This window comes from Labeo rohita, unplaced genomic scaffold (genome assembly GCF_022985175.1).
Source record: "Labeo rohita strain BAU-BD-2019 unplaced genomic scaffold, IGBB_LRoh.1.0 scaffold_118, whole genome shotgun sequence".
Taxonomy (NCBI): domain Eukaryota; kingdom Metazoa; phylum Chordata; class Actinopteri; order Cypriniformes; family Cyprinidae; genus Labeo; species Labeo rohita.
In genome coordinates, this window is record NW_026127318.1 from 198,114 (window position 1) to 218,113 (window position 20,000).

General features: G+C 35.8%; 1 protein-coding gene across 1 annotated transcript in view; it reads right to left on the reverse strand.

Moving 5' to 3' along the window:
* Positions 1-14,262: 14,262 nt before the first annotated feature.
* LOC127157718 (NACHT, LRR and PYD domains-containing protein 3-like) overlaps positions 14,263-20,000 on the reverse strand; it is a 26,872-nt gene continuing 21,134 nt past the window's right edge. Inside the window, 1 exon segment of the mRNA XM_051100974.1 lies at positions 14,263-14,998. Coding sequence (XP_050956931.1) covers positions 14,588-14,998 — 411 coding nt within the window. The 3' untranslated portion in view covers positions 14,263-14,587.

Genomic DNA, 20,000 nt, shown 5'->3' on the forward strand with positions numbered 1-20,000 from the left:
CAACCAGTCGTCCTGTCCCTGCAGCTGAAAAACACCCCCACAGCATGATGCTGCCACCACCATGCTTCACTGTTGGGACTGTATTGGACAGGTGATGAGCAGTGCCTGGTTTTCTCCACACATACCGCTTAGAATTAGGGCCAAAAAGTTCTATCTTGGTCTCATCAGACCAGAGAATCTTATTTCACACCATCTTGGAGTCCTTCTGGTGTTTTTTAGCAAACTCCATGCGGGCTTTCATGTGTCTTGCACGGAGGAGAGGCTTCCGTTGGGCCACTCTGCCATAAAGCCCCGACTGGTGGAGGGCTGCAGTGATGGCTGACTTTCTACAGCTTTCTCCCATCTCCCAACTGCATCTCTGGAGCTCAGCCACAGTGATCTTTGGGTTCTTCTTTACCTGTCTCACCAAGGCTCTTCTCCCCCGATAGCTCAGTTTGGCCGGACGGCCAGCTCTAGGAAGGGTTCTGGTCATCCCAAACATCTTCCATTTAAGGATGATGGAGGCCACTGTGCTCTTAGGAACCTTAAGTGCAGCAGACATTTTTTGTAACCTTGACCAGATCTGTGCTTTGCCACAATTCTGTCTCTGAGCTCTTCAGGCAGTTCCTTTGACCTCATGATTCTCATTTGCTCTGACATGCACTGTGAGCTGTAAGGTCTTATATAGACAGGTGTGTGGCTTTCCTAATCAAGTCCAATCAGTATAATCAAACACAGCTGGACTCAAATGAAGGTGTAGAACCATCTCAAGGATGATCAGAAGAAATGGACAGCACCTGAGTTAAATATATGAGTGTCATAGCAAAGGGTTTGAATACTTAGGACCATGTGATATTTCAGTTTTTCTTTTTTAATAAATCTGCAAAAATGTCAACAATTCTGTGTTTTTCTGTCAATATGAGGTGCTGTGTGTACATTAATGAGGGAAAAAAATGAACTTAAATGATTTTAGCAAATGGCTGCAATATAACAAAGAGTGAAAAATTTAAGGGGGTCTGAATACTTTCCGTACCCACTGTATATTAGTATTATATAGCATTATATTTTATACAATAGTTATGCTTTAAAATGGCATAAATAAGTAGTGTAACTTTTCAATTTCTGTATTAAAGTAATGTAACTTATTACATTTGATTACTTTTTGATTACTTTTGAAAATTTCTAATATTTTTAAATGTATATTATATTTTCAACTGTTAATCATTCTGAAACATTTCAACCAGGCAGAGTTAACCGTACAGTAGCCCTCAACACTGATGACTGACAGACTTTATCACTTGAATTAAGATTATAAGTAAGGGACAACATACGTTTATATTGTGATAACCTCTGGCTGGATGTACATCATCCCACTTATTACACAGCTGCTTGCCACAAAAGTAAATAATTGGACACGAAACACTGATATGAGTTGAAATATCTGAGCTCAAAGCTTCCATGAAGAAATCGGTTGCTGGCAGGCGGCAAGTTCAAACTAGACAGACATTTCAGAGATACAGTGCAGTCACACCACTTTTATTACACAACATTTCACCAAAATAAATCATTTACAGGATTTACAGAACTAGTTTGTTAGTATCTTATAATCCATTACAGTGTACAAAACAAAACGGCTGTAGCTGCGTTTGTCTGAAACAATAGAGCGATACCATGATGGCAGAATTAATAAATTGTACATATAATATTGAATTGAGTTTTAATATTTTATTAGCTAACCATACTCAAAGCTTACACCAATAAATCTAAAACACGTATATATACCAGTCGTTATGGGGGAATAACATACTTTGGAATGTCATGACTGACCAATCAGAATCAAGCATTCCACAGAGCCGTGTAATTGTTTAATTTAAAGCACACCTTAACACCTCTTATTTACTTTGAGATTGTTCAATACAGAGTTAAATACAGATTTAAAATCATCACAAGACATTAGCAGCTATGATACATGTTTTGAAATCAAATGTTTGCATAGTTATGACTGGAAACACTGGCATCTAACAATGCCTTGGAAGAAAAAAAAAACAAAAAAAAAAAACAATCATGTGCATATACCCAAGTAGGAAATAAAACTGCAATGTATGAAAGAAGTCAGTTAAATGTGTGTTTGTGTGTGTGTGAAAATTCAGATGTAACCCCCTTTGTAATCGTTACCATTTTCAAAAGTAACTGTAACTTAATTATACATTTTTTCTCCGTAACTGTAACTTAATTACAATTCCGCTCTGAGTTTCTCGGAGCTCCGACTCTGAGCTGTTTTTTTTTTTTTAACATAAATAACTTTTAAGCATAGGTGGCTAATGTCACTCTACCTGCAGCTTTTTTGCGTAGTTTTGCGGGTTTTTTTCGAGGTCAGAAGTGTCCCAGTCGGGCCAACCAGGACCCGTGAAAACTGACCCCACGGCCGGAGCTCTGTAGGGCACCTGAAGGAGACAGATGGAAACAGTCATGGAAAGAATCGTTACACTGCACTCTTTTGGGCTCCGTATCTGAGCGGAATGTTGTTGCTCACCAGTTGGTTGGATCCTGATGAAGACATGCTGTTCTTGCCGTAGATGCCACTTCTGGACATAAGTGAAGTGATCAAAAACGGTATTTTAACAGAGAACATACAAGATCAACACAAAAAATTACAAAATATTTACAGAAATAAAAATAAACACAAAAGAAGAATGAACAAAGTAGTTACAAGTTTTCTTGTTAAGCTTCTAGAAGCACTAAACACATTACCTCACTGCCTGGTTTTTCTCAAAGGTAACACATCTCATGACAGATACACTCCATTGATAGTACAGCAAAGAGTCGACTAGGTAACAATAATTCTTCTTCCTTCAATGAAACCGTGTGGACCTCTGAAGAAAGCTTTCTTCCCTTCTTTCCGAGCTTGTTCTATTTGAGGCCACAATGCCGCCCGGGCATTTCGGTCCTCCCTCGTCAAGTCTTCCACAAATCTTAGTCCTCGGTTTTTACACACTGAAGAGTTCTTTGTCGCTTTCCAAATCTTGTCTCTGTATTTCCTCATTGTGAACTGTACAATCATTTGTCTCTGCCTTCCACGTTCTTTTTTCCCAACATGATGTACAGAGTCAATGACATTCTCCAGTTTGTGAACCAGATGTGGAGCTAACTCACCGATGAGCCTGCAAACCTCTCTACGTGGATCTTCGTCAGATTTCTCCAGCAGGCCGTTAATACGGAGATTCCATCTTCTCTTGTAACGCTCCATTTCTACCAATCTGTTCCCCAATTCAATGTGAGTTTTATTCAGTTTCGCGATTTCCTTGTTTATTTCTGTTTTCTTTTTTACAGTCTTTTATCTCCGCTGCATTAAACTCAACTGCCTTCGAGATTTCTGCTATCATCCCAGCAAACACAACAACGTTGTAAAAATGTTTTTTTTTATTTTGTAAAAAGGTTGTAATAATGTTTTTTTTCGACGTATTTAATACGACAAATGTCGGGGTTTTTAAACGTTATAAATACGTTTTTTCACAACGTTGCAAAAACGTTTTTATAACATTTTTAAAACACTGGAAGGAGACGTAAAAACGTTTTTGCAACGTTGTGAAAAAACGTATTTATAACGTACTTACCACGCCCAAACTGGTACTACACATGCTGCCATCAAAATGTTTTCTTTACAGTGTTAAATCTGTGTTAAAACTATTGATCCTATTAAAAGCACTTATTTACATTTCACCTTACCTTGTAGCATTGCTGACCTTGTCGGTTTTATAAGCCTAGGTTAACATATGTAGGCCTAATAATTTATACTACACAAAATTGTCACTCATCGTATTTATTCACAAAATATAAAAAGTAATGTGATATGGGTAGTTCACAAAATAAATAAGCTAATAAACCAGACAAATGCATGAATATACACCAATAAAGCATAATGGTTTCAAATAAAGTACAACATATGAAAATTATGCAATGACTGGCCAATTTGAATATGAGTACAAAGTCCAAGAAATTTCAATGCATATTTTAACAGAAAAAAAGCAACAGTTCATTTGTATAATGTATTCAATTTCAGCTAGTTACAAATTATTTTATTGCAGTTATAATAATAATCACACTGAAATCTTATTACTCGTTTGCACTAAAACTAATGATTATATTGTTAGAGATTTATTAGCACAAATGACAGGTATATGGCATCCAATTTAGAACTTGTTCAAATAATATATAATACATACAGTATATAATGGCTATTGTTGTTCAATTAATAATATTTTATAATACTGGAATACCTGAGATTTTGAAAAATGTATGTAGTTAGCGATTATTCAGTGCTTTAATTGTAAGTTACATTGTTATGCCACTAGGTGGCAGCAAGAGACCGTCTTAATGACTTAGTTAGAAAACCATTCTTTTAGTGCTGATTCATTCAGTTGCTGAATTCTGTGACCCACCAAATTATATGACTCTACTGCCAAGGGTAGTTTAGAAACATTTACAAAATTTTATGGTAACCACAAATTAAAAATGGTTTTGCTACAAAAACATAGTTTTAACTATTTTTATATAAATGGTAATCAATACGGCAAAAAATGGTCGGACTACAGGGTCAGGTTTAGTAGTAAGTCAGATTAGCTCAATGCAGTGCCTAGGTTCACAAAATTTGGTGGGTCACAGAATTCAGTACAACCCCAAAAAGAAACAAGGTTGTAAAGAAGTGAATTATCTAAACCAGGGGTTTTCAACTCTGACTCGTGAGATCCAGTGTGAATTGGCTTATAGGTGCTTTGGGAAAAAAAACAGTAAAAATATATATTTTTTAATGCTTAAGAGCAATTAACATTCATATCTGAAATACAGCACATTCCCTATGCTTGCAATATTCATGTTCATGTTCCTGAGTGATGTCTGCATGCACTAAATAATATGCTAGTAGACAGAAATCCATATGAGAAATCTGGTGTGGAAGGTGGATCTGAAACTGACTTCTGTCCAGGTTGACACAGCATCTCTTGTTTGTCTGTCTTCACAAACTGCCCTAAAATACAATTTTAACATCAACAATGATTGTTATAAATATAAAATGAGTCTCTTACATTCACAGTGCTCAGTACTTTTGTTGTTGTTGTTATTATTATTATCTGTGTCTTGTTTTCTCATTATGTTGGGCCCCTCTGTAGGTTGCTGTATACCAAGTGTCCTCAATGAGTTAAACAAGATGGCCTTGTAGGACATACAAGATAAAAAAGTATATTTAATTGATATATACTTTAAAAAAAAAACGTAATAAATGGTCATCTATGTTTGAGGTTTTACTTTCTAGTCAGATGGTTCATAGCACATTGGAGATGCTCTTCAACAGGAAGTCTGCTCCAACTCTACTGCAGTACTGCCATCAGCATGGAAGAATCTAATGTTACAAACATAAACAATTTGTCACAGAGCCAACAATGTGTAATATACAAGGTCAGCATTATTAGAAATAAACAAACTGGAATATGTGAAATAGGTGAAATGCAGAAAAGAGAACAATATGAAGAATATTTCAGTCACTGAATTGCGTTAATGTTAAAATATCACTGTTATTTTACTGATATTTTTACACAAACAGTTTTACAAGGTTATATTTGGGTACTTTCATGAGGTCTTATTCCAACGTGCATATTACGTTATTTTAAAACTGAATAAAACGTACCCCAAAAGTTGTAGTTTGGTCTGGTTTCATTTTCGTAGTGGACGAACGTGATATTTACGTTTTTCTGACCACTTAAAGAAAATGTTCCAGGTTGGTATTTTTACAACGTTTATAAAACGTTTTATTTTGGTTACATATTTTTTTATTTTAAAAAAACGTTTTTAAAACGTTGTACTACAACATTACCTAATTGCAACCAAAATACAACGTTGTGAAAAGTTGTAAAAACGTTTTGTGTTTGCTGGGTAGAGAGCGTTACTGTTTACATTTCCAAACTGCTGCGTTGCGTTGTGAAGGCTGTTTGTTGGTCAGGTTGGGTCCCATCCTCTGTAGGTTTTATAAAGTGTCCTTAACGTAGAATTAAATAAATTACACGACGGATCTATCCTGGTGGTTATATCTTCAGTTTTGCTAATACACAATAACAATATTATTATACGTTAATGCCCCTCACGCGAGCGCACATTTAAATAGAGATCTATTTATTAAATTAAATTTTAATTTATTTATTAAATATATAATTATTATTAAATTATACAATAAACAATAATATTGTTAATATTCTGTATTATTATTAAATATTTAAATCTATTTATCTATTATATTTAAATCTCTTTACATCTATTTAACTTAAACTTTAACCTAACTTAATCACACATAGATGTAAGCCTCTGTTTCTGTCAATGTCCCAATGAAAAATACTACACTTAAAAAAATAATAATAATATTAATTAAATAATTAAATGGCCGCATTATGGTATTGTCATGTTTTTATACATGTAAATATTACACTGTTTTAACACCTAAATGTTTTATAAAAATACACGTGATATTTACATTTTTTTTAAGTCAGAACTTTGTCATGTTTATTTGCATAAAAAGTTCTTAAGTCGATTTCCTGAACCTGTTCTGCACCTTCTGCAGACGTCCAGGAAAACCCCTTAAAGTGCATATTGCAGGTTAAAAATGTTTTTCAAATAAACATATATCCTTGTATAAAAATACCATATGAATCGTTAATGCAGGATATGAAAATGTTTTACAAGACACAAGGGCACAAATTTAGAAGAAAAAGTGACGATTTCCTTGACCGTTCTCAAAAAGCGCTTTTTTTTAACATCGCGTCATATGACGTCACGAGAGGGAGTCGTTTGCTGTGGTCTATTGGTTTTCAGTAGGAGCGGTCTTGAGTCAGTGTGTTTTCTGTAGTTATTTCTTTATTTCAACTGATTATCGTCATGGTAAATTATTGTGTTTTTGGAGGTTGCACAAACTCCAACCTGTCAGGACATCCAGTCCTCAGGTTTGCTAACAAGAAAAAGGACGGCGCTATTTTCTGTGCCTGCGTGCGTTTGTGCAGCTGAAGAGACGGGCCTTCACTAATGCATTTGCTTTGAAAAACGCGGTGGTGTGTAGCGTTCAATTTACACCGGAGGATTATTGTCCCTGCGATATGATGGAGTTCAACATGGGATGCCGAAGCAGCTCAGAGCTGGTGCGGTTCGTTCGGTGCACACAGCGCCTTCATCGGGTCCGCCGTCAGCCTGTGGTTCGTCCGGATCCGTCAGAGATGCAGCTCGACGAAAACGTGAACTGTGCACCGTAAGTCTTGTTTTATTATTATTATTTATTAGTATTCTTATAACATGTATTAACTACCAAATCAGTGGACATAATTATTTAATGATGAGAAGCAACGAGATGTGTATAAGTTGTTGTAAAGCACCGCGGCTAGCTTGTAAGCATTAGCAATATAATAAAACCGTGTAAAAACGTTACCATTTGAGAAGGCAAAACTGGTAAGTTAACTTCAGTTTGTTAATATTGTAACCATCAGGTCTAGTTACAGCTTAGTGACATTGTTTGCACAACTAATTAGTAATTTATTGTCATGTGGTGTGTTTATAAGGCTTTGGGAGACATTGCAAGACATGGGTGTGTGTGAAGATCTGAAGCAGTGGAGGTCAGCTGTTATTAACCACCTCTGGACTTCAGCTTCCACTCCTAATGGAGATGCAGATGTGATGGAGGCCAAGTGGAAAAGCATGGTCAGCAATGAATGATAGTGGTCACCAAAGGCTCTACGAGAACGCAGCACTGTCTTGTCTTCCACTACACCTGCTCCCCGTTCCAGATCCCTCCAGAGGATCAACAAGATGAAGCTGTTGGCGTGTATCTAGCACAGCATACACAATTTAACATGTTAACAACACATTAGTGTGATACCCACACTGAAAGATTGTTAAATGTTTTTAAATGGGTCAGATGGTATATTTTTGATTCAGTAGTATATGTTTGGTACATCTACATTTGTTATATATGTATGTGTGTGTGTGTGTGTATATACAGTGTTGGGAAGGTTACTTTGGAAATGTAATAGGTTACAGATTACAAGTTACTTGATTTAAAATGTAATAAGTAGTGTCACTTTTCAGTTACTTTATTAAAGTAATGTAACTTATTACTTTTAATTACTTTTTGATTACTTTTCTAAATTGATAATATTTTCAACTGTTAATCATTTTGAAACATTTAAACCAGGCAGAGTTAACCTTACAGTAGCACTCAACACTGTCAGACTTTCAAAATCCTTTATCACTTGAATTAAGATTATAATAAGTAAGGGATAATATACATCATTATTTTGCGATAACAACTGGCTGAATGTACATTGTCTGACTTATTACACAGCTGCTTGATAGATTATTTAGATGTTTCGTGGCAAAATTATTAGACACGAAACACTGATCTGAGTTGAAATATTTGAACGCAAAACTTCCATGAAGAAATCAGTTGATAGCAAACAGCAAGTTCAAACTAGACATTTTAGGGATACAGTGCAGTCACACCAGTTTTCTTACACAACATTTCACCACATAAATACTTAAGTAGTTGTACTAGTTTGTTAGTTATCTTATAATCCATGTACAAAAAAAAATGGCAAAAATGGCAAAAATCGCTGCGTTTGTATGAAACAATAGAGCAAGTCCACAATACCAGGATGACAGAATTAAGAAATTGTCCACATAATATTGAATTAGGCTTTAATATTTTATTAGCTAACCAAACGCAAAGCTAAAGTTTATGCATAAACCCAAATAGGAAATAAAACAGTTATCAAATAAGCATGTCTCCTATTCTGTGTCCTAAACTCCTGAATCATTGGTGTCTCATTTTAGAGCAGTCAATGCAATTTAAAAGAAGTCAATTAAATCTGTAAGTGGGGGTGGGTGTGTGAAAAAATTCAGATGTAATCCCCTTTGTAATCACTGGCATTTTTCAAAAGTAACTGTAATTTAATTACATATTTTTTCTCAGTAACTGTAACTAATTACAATTACATTTATTTTGTAATTAAATTACGTAATTCCGTTACATGTAACTAGTTACTCCCCAACACTGTGTGTATATATATATATATATATATATATAAACAGTTGCAATGTTGTGTTTTGAGTTTGATTTAGTGTTGTATAAATAAAGCTGAATTGAATTAACCATAAGTGCAGATCTGCTTGATATATATGTGATGTAAATTTCATAAACAAGTTTTTATACAGTAAGACAATTTGTGATTGTGATTATTGTTTATTGATTGTCACCAAAATGGGGCCATTCAAAACCTTTATAAAGTCACTCTTCCTCTGTAAACTGTCTACTCATGACTGACACAACACATGAAGGTAAGGGTTTCCCACACAAGAACATACACAAAACAGAAACGTGTTTATCTCCCTCTCTCTCTTTGATGAGAAACCGCTATATCACGTCACGTTAGTGTCGGATATTAACGAGTTTGACGCGCTTGATTAACGATTATTAGTTTCTGTTACGGGTAAGTAGTATGAATACTTGTAGATGAGCAATATTAGCTTTGCTTTAGCCTGATTATATATCGTTTGCTAACGTGTGTAACGTTATATCTAAGCTAACACTGGTCTCTTCCCTGTTCTCCTCACACCACAACTCAATTCGTCTCATCTGACCGTTGTTCTGTCTAATCCTAGCCTGTCCCTGCTCTCTTGGCCACATAGCAGACTCATAATTGTATGTGTGGTCCGTCATACGAGTGTAAATAAACATTTAAAATTTTCTCCGCGTCCGAACGATCATTGCGATCCATTATTTTTCTATTGTTTACATTGACCGCACTCCCTCTCGTGACGTCACTTCCGGTTTTGGCGATTTTCAGATGCGGAACTAAAATTCTCTCACAAAAATGACTCCAGAAGCCTTAATATCGTGTTTTAAAGTATAGTTTCAAGAAAATCTAGCTCCTACATTATTTTTCTATACATCAACTCACTGGGGTCGCTAACCTGGAATATGCACTTTAATAAACGTTCAAATTTTGAACTGCATATCTACTTCCAAGGGACTTCGTAGTCTGACATCCAGATACCATACTGGATTTGCACGTCGTGTAGAAGTACAAATATGGTCCTGGACCGACCGACACAATATAGACATGATCTGCACATTGGGCGGACGTCTCATGTTTATTGAGTTCCCTGTAGGTTCTCTTTTTAATAACCTACAGGGAAAGTTCCCAGAACGTTCTCTGCAGGTTATTTTTTGGTTTAATTTTATAACCAAGAACCTTCCCAGAACGTTCCCTTCAGGTTATTTTCGTGATATCCGTGTAAACTAATAAAAACTTGGCAGATCTTTCTGATCATTCTAATGCTGAAATGTATACTTTTTCATCATAAACTATTTTTTTTGCAGAATTTCATGTCTGAAATTAGCGTTTAATAAAGTGTAGACATCAAAGTGGTCAAATCGCATTATAATTATAATATAATTCCAATTTTATAGCTAAAATTAAGCGTAGTCAGAAAATCATATCATTAACACTGGGTTTGTTTGTATATTTCTTTTCTGCGCGCTTCTCTAGCACGCGCTCAACCCTGCCTTCCACAGAAAGCCGCGCACTCGCGTAATTTAAAAATTAACGGTCATTTCGTTTTACTGACTGACTAACATTCGTTGATTGATCTCTTTAATGAATAATTACTTAGAATTAATATATACGAGAGTAAATATTGTGATTTCAGGGAAATTTGACACGTACTAATTGAAGAGAACATGATGTTAACGGAGAAGTTTTTGTGCACTGACCAAAAGAGAGAAGCACATCGTCGTTAATTCAGTGGTAAGAAACGAATGTAATATTATTCTAAGTAAAGTCAAATAAATGTTATTCGTTTTCATTGTCTGTGAAAATAAAATTCACATTTTTAAAATCCAATATTTTGTTGAAGTCAGTGTTATTTGGTGCTTTAATAAACAAAATCTGGGTTATGGTACTTCTAATCTTATATATTAACGAATAAAACAAATCTAGCATATTAAAGGATAATTTAATGTCATTTAATGCGCCTTATGATGGCTAAATGTGCTCTAAATATCTGTAAGGATTAAACAATAGATTAAAACAAGACATGGTTTGCAGTAGTGATTATTGAGGTCTGTCCGTCTTCCATGCTGCTTACTAGGGCTGGGCGATATGGGCAAAAATTCATATCTCTGTATTTTTAGGAGGAATGACAGTATATTATATATATCTGGTATTTTTCCATAAATGGTTACTTGAGAGTCAAACCCTTTATTAAACCTTTATTAAACAGTTTTTGAGCAAAATATAATTCAAACACAGGGGTTTCCCTCCCTGTTTACAAATAAACAGCTGCACAACAAATAAACAGCTGCACAAAATCTTTGATAAATAAAATACAGTACAGGTTGTTTCTCCTGCTTAACACTATAAGCTGCACAACATATTTCAAATTATGAAAAAAAATCTTTGATAAATAAAATACAGTACAGGTGTTGCTGCCATTGTCGGTTGTTATAGCAACCAGTCCCTTTTACTGCGGTCAGGCCAGCCGCCAATCGAAAAGCACGGTCAATCTAGCCTCCACTTTATTTCAAAGGTCGCTCATAAATTGCGTATTACGGTAAAAGCGTCAGAGAACTGATCCAAATGGCAGTGCTTGTCTAGAACATGATTTTTACCATAGCTCTCATATATGTATGTGTGTGTGTATATATATATATATATATATATATATATATATATATATATATATATATTCTCTGTCTCTACTTTTAAAAAGCTATAAAAATAAAAGTTCTAGATTGCACAGACCACTTTCATCTCAGATTGAAAGTGCACCTTGCCACAGTGCTAGCAGAAGAGTTTCAGGATTATCTGATGTGGAATTACAAAATAAGAGCCCACCCAAATCTTTGTCTTTATACTTTAAAAATAAAAGTTGTAATGTAACACATTCCATGTCACGGAAGTCCCATGTTTCATTACGAAATAAACATCCTTTGAAGACTTCAGTCCGTATGCTATATTTTCTTTTATTTATTAATAATAAAAATGCTTACCTGTTTCTCTGTTTCAGACACAATAATGCCCATGGCTTTTATTTATTTATTTATTTTTTTTACTTTTATTTTTATAGCCTTTTCAAATATAGACAAAACAGTGTATAAATCAGATTTGGGTGGGCTCTTATTTTGTAATTCCACATCAGATAATCCTGAAACTCTGCTGCTAGCACTTTGGCAAGGTGCACTTTCAATCTGAGGTGAAAGTGGTCTGTGCAATCTAGAACTTTTATTTATATATATATATATATACATATATATATACACACACACACACACACACACATACATACATATATGAGAGCTATGGTAAAAATCATGAGCACTGCCATTTGGATCAGTTCTCTGACGCTTTTACCGTAATACGCAATTTATGCGCGACCGTCGAAATAAAGTGGCGGCTAGATTGACCGTGCTTTTTGACTTGGCGGCTGCCCTTTTCGTCAAACTTCCAGTTTAAAAGCGCATCATGCAGAGCTTCAGCTATATGCTCCCCTGTGTGGTCTTGGGGGAAATAGCTGGTTTGAAGACACGCAGTTTTCATTTCCCAATCTTCAATAAAATGAATTGTCAGACTCATAAATGGCTCACATGTCCTGCTAGACCATAAATCGGCTGTTAGTGCAAAATGAGCCACTTTTGCTAGCCGCTTGGAAAGCTTCCCTCTGACCTCAATGTACATTTGCGGCAGAGCTTCTGATGCAAAGTACTTGCGACTGGGTAGCTCCTATCTTGGGTCAATGGTTTTTAGCAGCGTTTTAAAACCCTCTTTTTCCACCGTTGCTATAGGAACCATGTCTTTAGCAATGTGATACGTTACCGCATTAGTTATATCGCGCCACTTGCGACTTTTCTTTTCGTAAGGCACACTTCGGGTAAAAGATGCTTCCAGAGAGCTTTGTTTCGGGGCAGATGTTTTGGGTTGCGGCTGCGTAGTCTTCGTGGCCGAAGTTGTAGCACGAAGTTGTAAATACTCATCGTACTTCACTTTATGGTAAAGCTGTAAGTGGTGGAAGAGATTTGACGTGCTTCCACATTTTGATACAACTGATTTATAACATTCCCTGCAGATGGGCTGTTTTTGCTGCTTATCGGAAGTTTTAAATCCGAACCATCTCTAGATAAGTGAACCATTGTTTTTCTTTTTACTGACCAGTACGTTTTCTGTGTTGACCGGCGCTGCGTGTTCCTCCATGTCACGTGCTACCTTGGAGTGGTCTGTTTCGCGCAGAACGTGCACGTGCATGTGTGGCCTCAGACCATATCGATATGAAAGATATTGGATAATCCCACATCGCGTTGGGGAATCATATATACCCAGAACCCGATATACCGCCCAGCCCTACTGCTTATTACGGGATGCGGGAGTGCTGACATACGGCAGCGGTATCGGAGTGAAGAGGTTAGGAGAATGTTCTGGGAACCTTCAGAGAACTTTCAGGGAACCTTCTAGGAACATAAATAGAATGTTCCCTATTGGTTAGCCAGGAAGGTTTTCTTAACATAAATTAACCTACAGGGAACCTAAAGGAAACGTTCTATTTACGTTAAGAAAACTTTCCTGGCTAACCAATAGGGAACGTTCTGGGAACCAAAACCTAACGTTCCCAGAATGTTCTGGAAACCAAAAATTGTTAGCTGGGAATGCACTCTTGACATTTACCATTAAAATAACGCCAAAAACGGCTTCAAATGAACTATGATAACGAGAATAAAGTCGTAAAAGTTGCAATGCATTTCTTACTGCTTAAAATGAACGGAGACTTTCTCGTGTTTTTCCGTGTGTGCTCGATTATTTCCCTGCGGATTGGCGCCTATGCCCTTAGCACTCTTATAAAACATCCGCTGTCTTTCCACACAAAATGAAACTACTCTGCATGCTGTTCGCAAATGAGACTGTTACTTAAAACTGTGCTTTATGCTGTACAGTATTTATTTATCATCAGTTGTTCAAATCGCGGTAATCAAATACAGTTTTAATGATAATTAAAATACGAAACGGTAATACTAACCTTGGGGAATTTTATCATGATTTATCGTCAAACCGGTAATCGTTACATCCCTAGTAGTTACAATAATATATTTTATTAAATGCTGTGATTAATGTCATATTTTATGTCAGAAGTTCATTTCAGTCTTGTGAAGAATCGATTATATTCATGATACAAACATCAATTAAAATCTGATCTCAACTTGATTTATTGTTTTATTATTTCTGCACAAAAACAATAGAGAGAAATGAATTACATGATCTTCATCAAGATTGTGACATTTTGACGTTTTAACACTAATAAAATTAATGATTGATGAGACACGACAATAAAAACACAAATATAGACTCACACGCTGATGTTACTGTCTATATGAGGATTTCTGACACACATTTATTCTGACTGTTATTTGAGTGTTAGAAGTTGAGCTGCAGTATTAATTTCATGAAGAGACTCCAGAACATCTCACTCTTACTGATTCATCAGCAGCTCAAAGCATTATGGGTAGAATCTCTCATCAGTCTATTCTGATTCATCAACACAGTTTCAATGATGATTTATAATCAACACTAAACCCAGGATAGAGCGTCTGAGTGAATGTGGTCTGGACTGTGTGGATGAGACTCACTGTGTCAGAGACGCTGTAGAAGGACAGAGTTCCTGCACTCTCATCCACATACACTCCTACTCTATAGATATCAGACACTCCTATTCTACGACTGATGATGGGCATCACAGGGAAAATCAGAGTCACTATCTTATTGTGTGTGAATGAGTAACCAAAGAAAGTGCGGCTCAAAGTCCAGGACTGATCATTAGATCCAAACAAACACTCAACACCCCTTCCCTTCCTCCTGATGCTCTTATATGACACTGATATATCCACACGTCCACTGCACTCAATCTCCCAGTAACAGCGTCCACACACACTCTCTCTACACAACACCTGAGGACACACGTCAAATCTGTCTGGATGATCAGGATACAACTGATTCTTTCCCACACGTGTCACCTTTCTGTTTTCCTCAGACAGACTGAGTTCAGTGTTTGCTGTGTTTGGATCCAGTGTGAGAAAACAGGCATCTGAACACAAGAACAGACACATTTATAACACAACAACAATCACTACAGCTGTGTGTGTGTGTGTGTGTGTGTGTGTGTGTTTGTAGACGTACATTTCTTCAGTCCTGCTGTAATCCTGGATTCTCCTCCATGATCCACACTAGAAAACACATACACACACACACATTCAGACAGTCAACAAACTGTTGGTATGCAGTTGACTAGATACTCAGAGTGGTTGCTACATAGTTGCTAAAGTGCTTGGGGTGGTTTCTAGCCTGTTGTTTTTCAGTTGCCAGGGTACACAAAATGGTTAGGCTATTGCCTAGGTACTGGAGGTGGTTGCTATGCACTTGCTAAGGTACTTGAGGTAGTTGCTAGGCTGTTGCTATGTAGTTGCCAGGGTACTTGGGTGGTTGCAGTGATGTCGATAACATGTTCTGGCTGGTTGCTATGCAGTTGCAAAGGCACTCAGTGTGGTTGCTATATAGGTGCTAGGGTGTTCTGGGTGGTTTCTAGAGTGTTGCTATGCAGTTGCTAAGGTACTGAGGGTGGTTGCTAGGTTGTTGCTATATGGTTGCAATGACACTTGCTGTGTGGTTGATAACACATTCTGGGTGGTTGCTAGGCTGTTGCTATGTTGTTGTCAAGGTACACAAGGTGGTTGCTAGGGTATTGCTGTGCAGTTGCTAGGGTACATGGGGTGGTCGCTAGTAGGGCTGTGTATCTCCATATATCTCACATTCAATAGGGCGACCAGACATCCCGTTTTTTTTTGTCCTGTCCCCGACTGGATCTGTCCCTAAAAATGTCCCCGTTGTACAGCACATTCAAAACAACCTGCAAATGCACTGTAAAAGCTCGACCAACATCAGCAGCTGTTAATCGTGTAATTGTGATTATTTTCAGCAGCAGAGGCGCTGTGAGCTGTTACTGATTATTTGGTCGCGCTGCTACTTTGTACTTTAATCATGAAGAACCTGGACGAGAGCAAAGCACAATTATCGTCAAAAGAGACGCCGTTATTGGTTTCAAGGCAGTAACATACAAACTTTACAGGTAAAACAAACTAATAGACGACTGTTTGTGTTCACTGTACAACAACACACATGATAATGTTGCAGGATTGTTTTACACACAATATTAAACATTCCTGAAACTTCCGTTGTCACAACTACAATATGAGAAAAATATACAGTCGTGGTCAGAATTGTTGGTGTCCTCAGTAAATATGATCAAAAAGGCTGTGAAAATAAATCTGCATTGTTTATTCATTTGATCTTTGGTACAAACTCTCCTCCTCATCATGCATTAGAATGATACAGACACACGTCCTCTTCCAGACAGATCTGTAACATCTTTAGTTGATTAGAACTTAATTATTGTTGATTTTTAGTGCTTGAGCTGTTTTCTTATAGACACTTAATCATTTGTGAGGCTTAACAATCTTTTGCTGCACATCAGAACTATATATATATATATATATATATATATTTTTTTTTTTTTTTTTCTCATTGTGATCAATGATTAAGGGAATTTGGTCTTTGTATTACCTCACATTTACACTTCTGGATAATTTCATTTTCTTTGTCATGCTGGTGTGCTAAAAAAATGGAAATATGGATGGAAATATACTTTAGAAAGAAGAGTAATTGGGGCCATTGTATATTAGAGAAAATTATTTATTTCACAATGAGATTTTTATTAGATATAAGATATTTTAATATATTATATTATTTAATTAAAGATCAAATGGATAAACAATGCAGATTTATTTTCACAGCCTTTTTTTAAATCATATTTAACAAGGGTACCAACAATTCTGACCACGACTGTATATATAAAATAAAATAAAATAAATCAATTACACTTGCACAATTAGATTTGTAGAAAGCACATACTTTGTCAAAATGAGCCAAACATGCAAAATAATAAGCCTGAACAGGGATAGAAAATTCCAAAAGCAATTTGTAAAGTTGTAATTACTGTACTCACAGTTTGTGAAAATGTTAAATACAGTTAGAAAATATTAAACATGATTATAGATAATCACAAATGTTCCCAGTTTTCATTTTAGAAATCCGCTCACCTTAACATTCAGTCACTCTCTCTCACACACACACACACACACATTCAGTAACAAAGAAACTTCAGTGCTGCCCCCCAATTTTATCAATAAAATAGCTTCACCGCTGAAGAGCTACATTATCTTTCTCATCAAGGAGTTTGTAATATCATTTTTTTTTAGAAGTAATTTAAAGTCACAGCTGCACTGTTAAAAGAGAAACTGTGGTAATTCATACATACACAGTCTCTCTCTCTCTCTCTCTCTCTCTCTCTCTCTCTCTCTCATAAATGAACACTTGAATATGAAGTGGAGATCACTGGAGATCGTGTTTTCAGAAAGCCAGCACTTTTATACACAGCAGAGAGAGAGTACACATGGTTGCCAGGTTGACAAAAATAAGTAACACACTTAGCAGATATTTCAGTATTGCGCACGACTGAAGCTCTGTTTCGGGGATTACGTCTCTTTATATCAGGCAACCTCAGTTGTGTTCCTCTGTGGCCAGATTAAACCTTGTTGTAGCCTTTTTATTATACTTTATTCATTATTTTTTAGTAACCTTGCACTTTTCCACTAAACCCTGTTCTTTGCACATGTGCTGCAGAACTGATACAGAAACAGCTGTATTTTATTTTAAGGACCAATTCTCACTATTAACTAAGTTGCTTATTATCATGCAGATTCTGTATGACTATATGTTTTGGATCCCTTAATCCACTTCATACTTAATAACAGCTGGAGTTTGAATAATCTTGTCTCATTTGAACATCCTGTCAATATAAGGTTACGTTTACAAGTCAACGATGTAGTCAAAAACTGAAAAAGTTTTTCACTTGTGTTTTTAAAAATATTTCACATACTCTATACATGACAATGTTTTCCAAATGATTCATGTTTACACATATCCAAAAACTGCCAAAAATGCTGTATTAAGTATGCCAGGCCAGTACCCAGGTAGCCAGAGTCAGGTCGGTTGTGGCTGAGTGTCGGCTGTGTGCTGGTCAGAAGTGAGCCAGCTTTGGCCCAGTAATGGTTGCCAGATTTGGCTAGGCTTGTGATCAGTGGATCTGGCCCGATTATGGTTGAGAAATGGCACATTCAGCCTCATTCAGCCCTACTATGGGCCATATGTGTCAGTCCCAAAAATGTAATAAATTCAGGTTTTACTGCTTGTGTGAATATTTGCTCCCCAGAATGCCTAAACCTGCACACACACACACACACACACACACACACATACACACAATCAATTAGTTAGGCTGAATTACAAAATAATTTTTTAAAAAACAAAATGCTTTAGAGATGTCAAGCCTTTTCTCTGTCAGTTTTACTTAATTGCATTACAATTTTAAGTAATAGTTTGTTTTTTCTTTCTTTTTTTCAGATTGTTATAAGTGCAAGTAAGTGATTAATCTAGCAGTCATTCTGTGTCTTTGATTTGAACTGTTCAACACACTGATTAGTCAATAACCATTGATTAAAAATCGGTACATTTCAATTTGTACAGATATATGTATTATCTGACTCATAATCAGTGATGCTTTTTCTTTTTCTCTCCTTTGTTTTTGTGTCAGTAGCTGCTGCAACATGAAGACTCCACAGCACTGAGCATCTTTGACTTTGTAAGTATATTTATTTTTTTCAGCTGATTGTCAAACATATTCTCAATATTTGTATTTAGGTTCATTAAATATATGCCATGTAGCAGTTTTTATTTATGTATTCATTAGTGTTTAGTGAAATTTAATTATTTAATTACACAACATACTATGTAAATAGTATAATAATGTGCCTTCCTGCTGTACTACTTTTGATGTTTTTTGTCAGATTTGTCAAGATCATCTGAAAAAAGTGCATCTGTGCCATGTAAGTAATTGAATGTTATATTTTGCTGTAGAGTAGACGTGTAAATATATGGTTTCTTTTAGGAAATTGAAATCAGATTGGCCACAATATGTTAAGATTAATGTTGTTGTACTGATTGAGTCAGGGTGTTGTGAGTGGTCAAGTAGGGCCAAAATTAATATGATTCATTTTACTGACATTTTACATATATATATATATATATATAATATATATACACCCTATTACTCAAAAAGCTGTAAACTATACCATTTCACAGGCAGTAATATTCGGCAAAGAGAGCATTGCCAAGTAATGACCATGCAGGGTGCCCAAACTTTTAAAGGACTTTTTCCTTTTTGTCATTTTTAAACTGTAAAATTGTATTAGTTTAAAATTAAACATAATAAAATCTGTAAAAAGTGAACTTTCTGAAATACCTGTTTAACCACATAAAGTGTTATTCTTCTTCTTCGTATATGTTCAGTATTAACTTTTAGTCTGGTTGTTACGGTCAGAATTATAAATTGAAAACACATTATATCCTATGAGGTAATGAATGCTCACTAGATTTTACACAGATGTTACTATAATGATTCTGTAAATGGTGATCAGCACCCAAATATTGTATATAATGTGGTAGTTACTGCCTTTTACCTTGGTGTGACATCTCACTTTTTGCAGACAATGCAAAGGAGTACAATAATAGCGGCAAAAATCAAGTTTGAGATCATTTTCATTAAAACATCTAATTGCCAGATTTCCATTGTCCTACCTATAATTAATTTTTCTGGAAAAATAAAAATCCATTTTTCTCAGTTTCACACTCCAACGAGTCTTTTGCCTTGCAGGGCAAAACGGTAATCCACCTGTCACTCAAGTGGCCACGCCCTTAATTATGCAGAACTTTAAGGCTTAATATAAATTAAACGGATGAGTTATAAAAAAAAAAACTCACCCCCCTCAAAGTTGACAT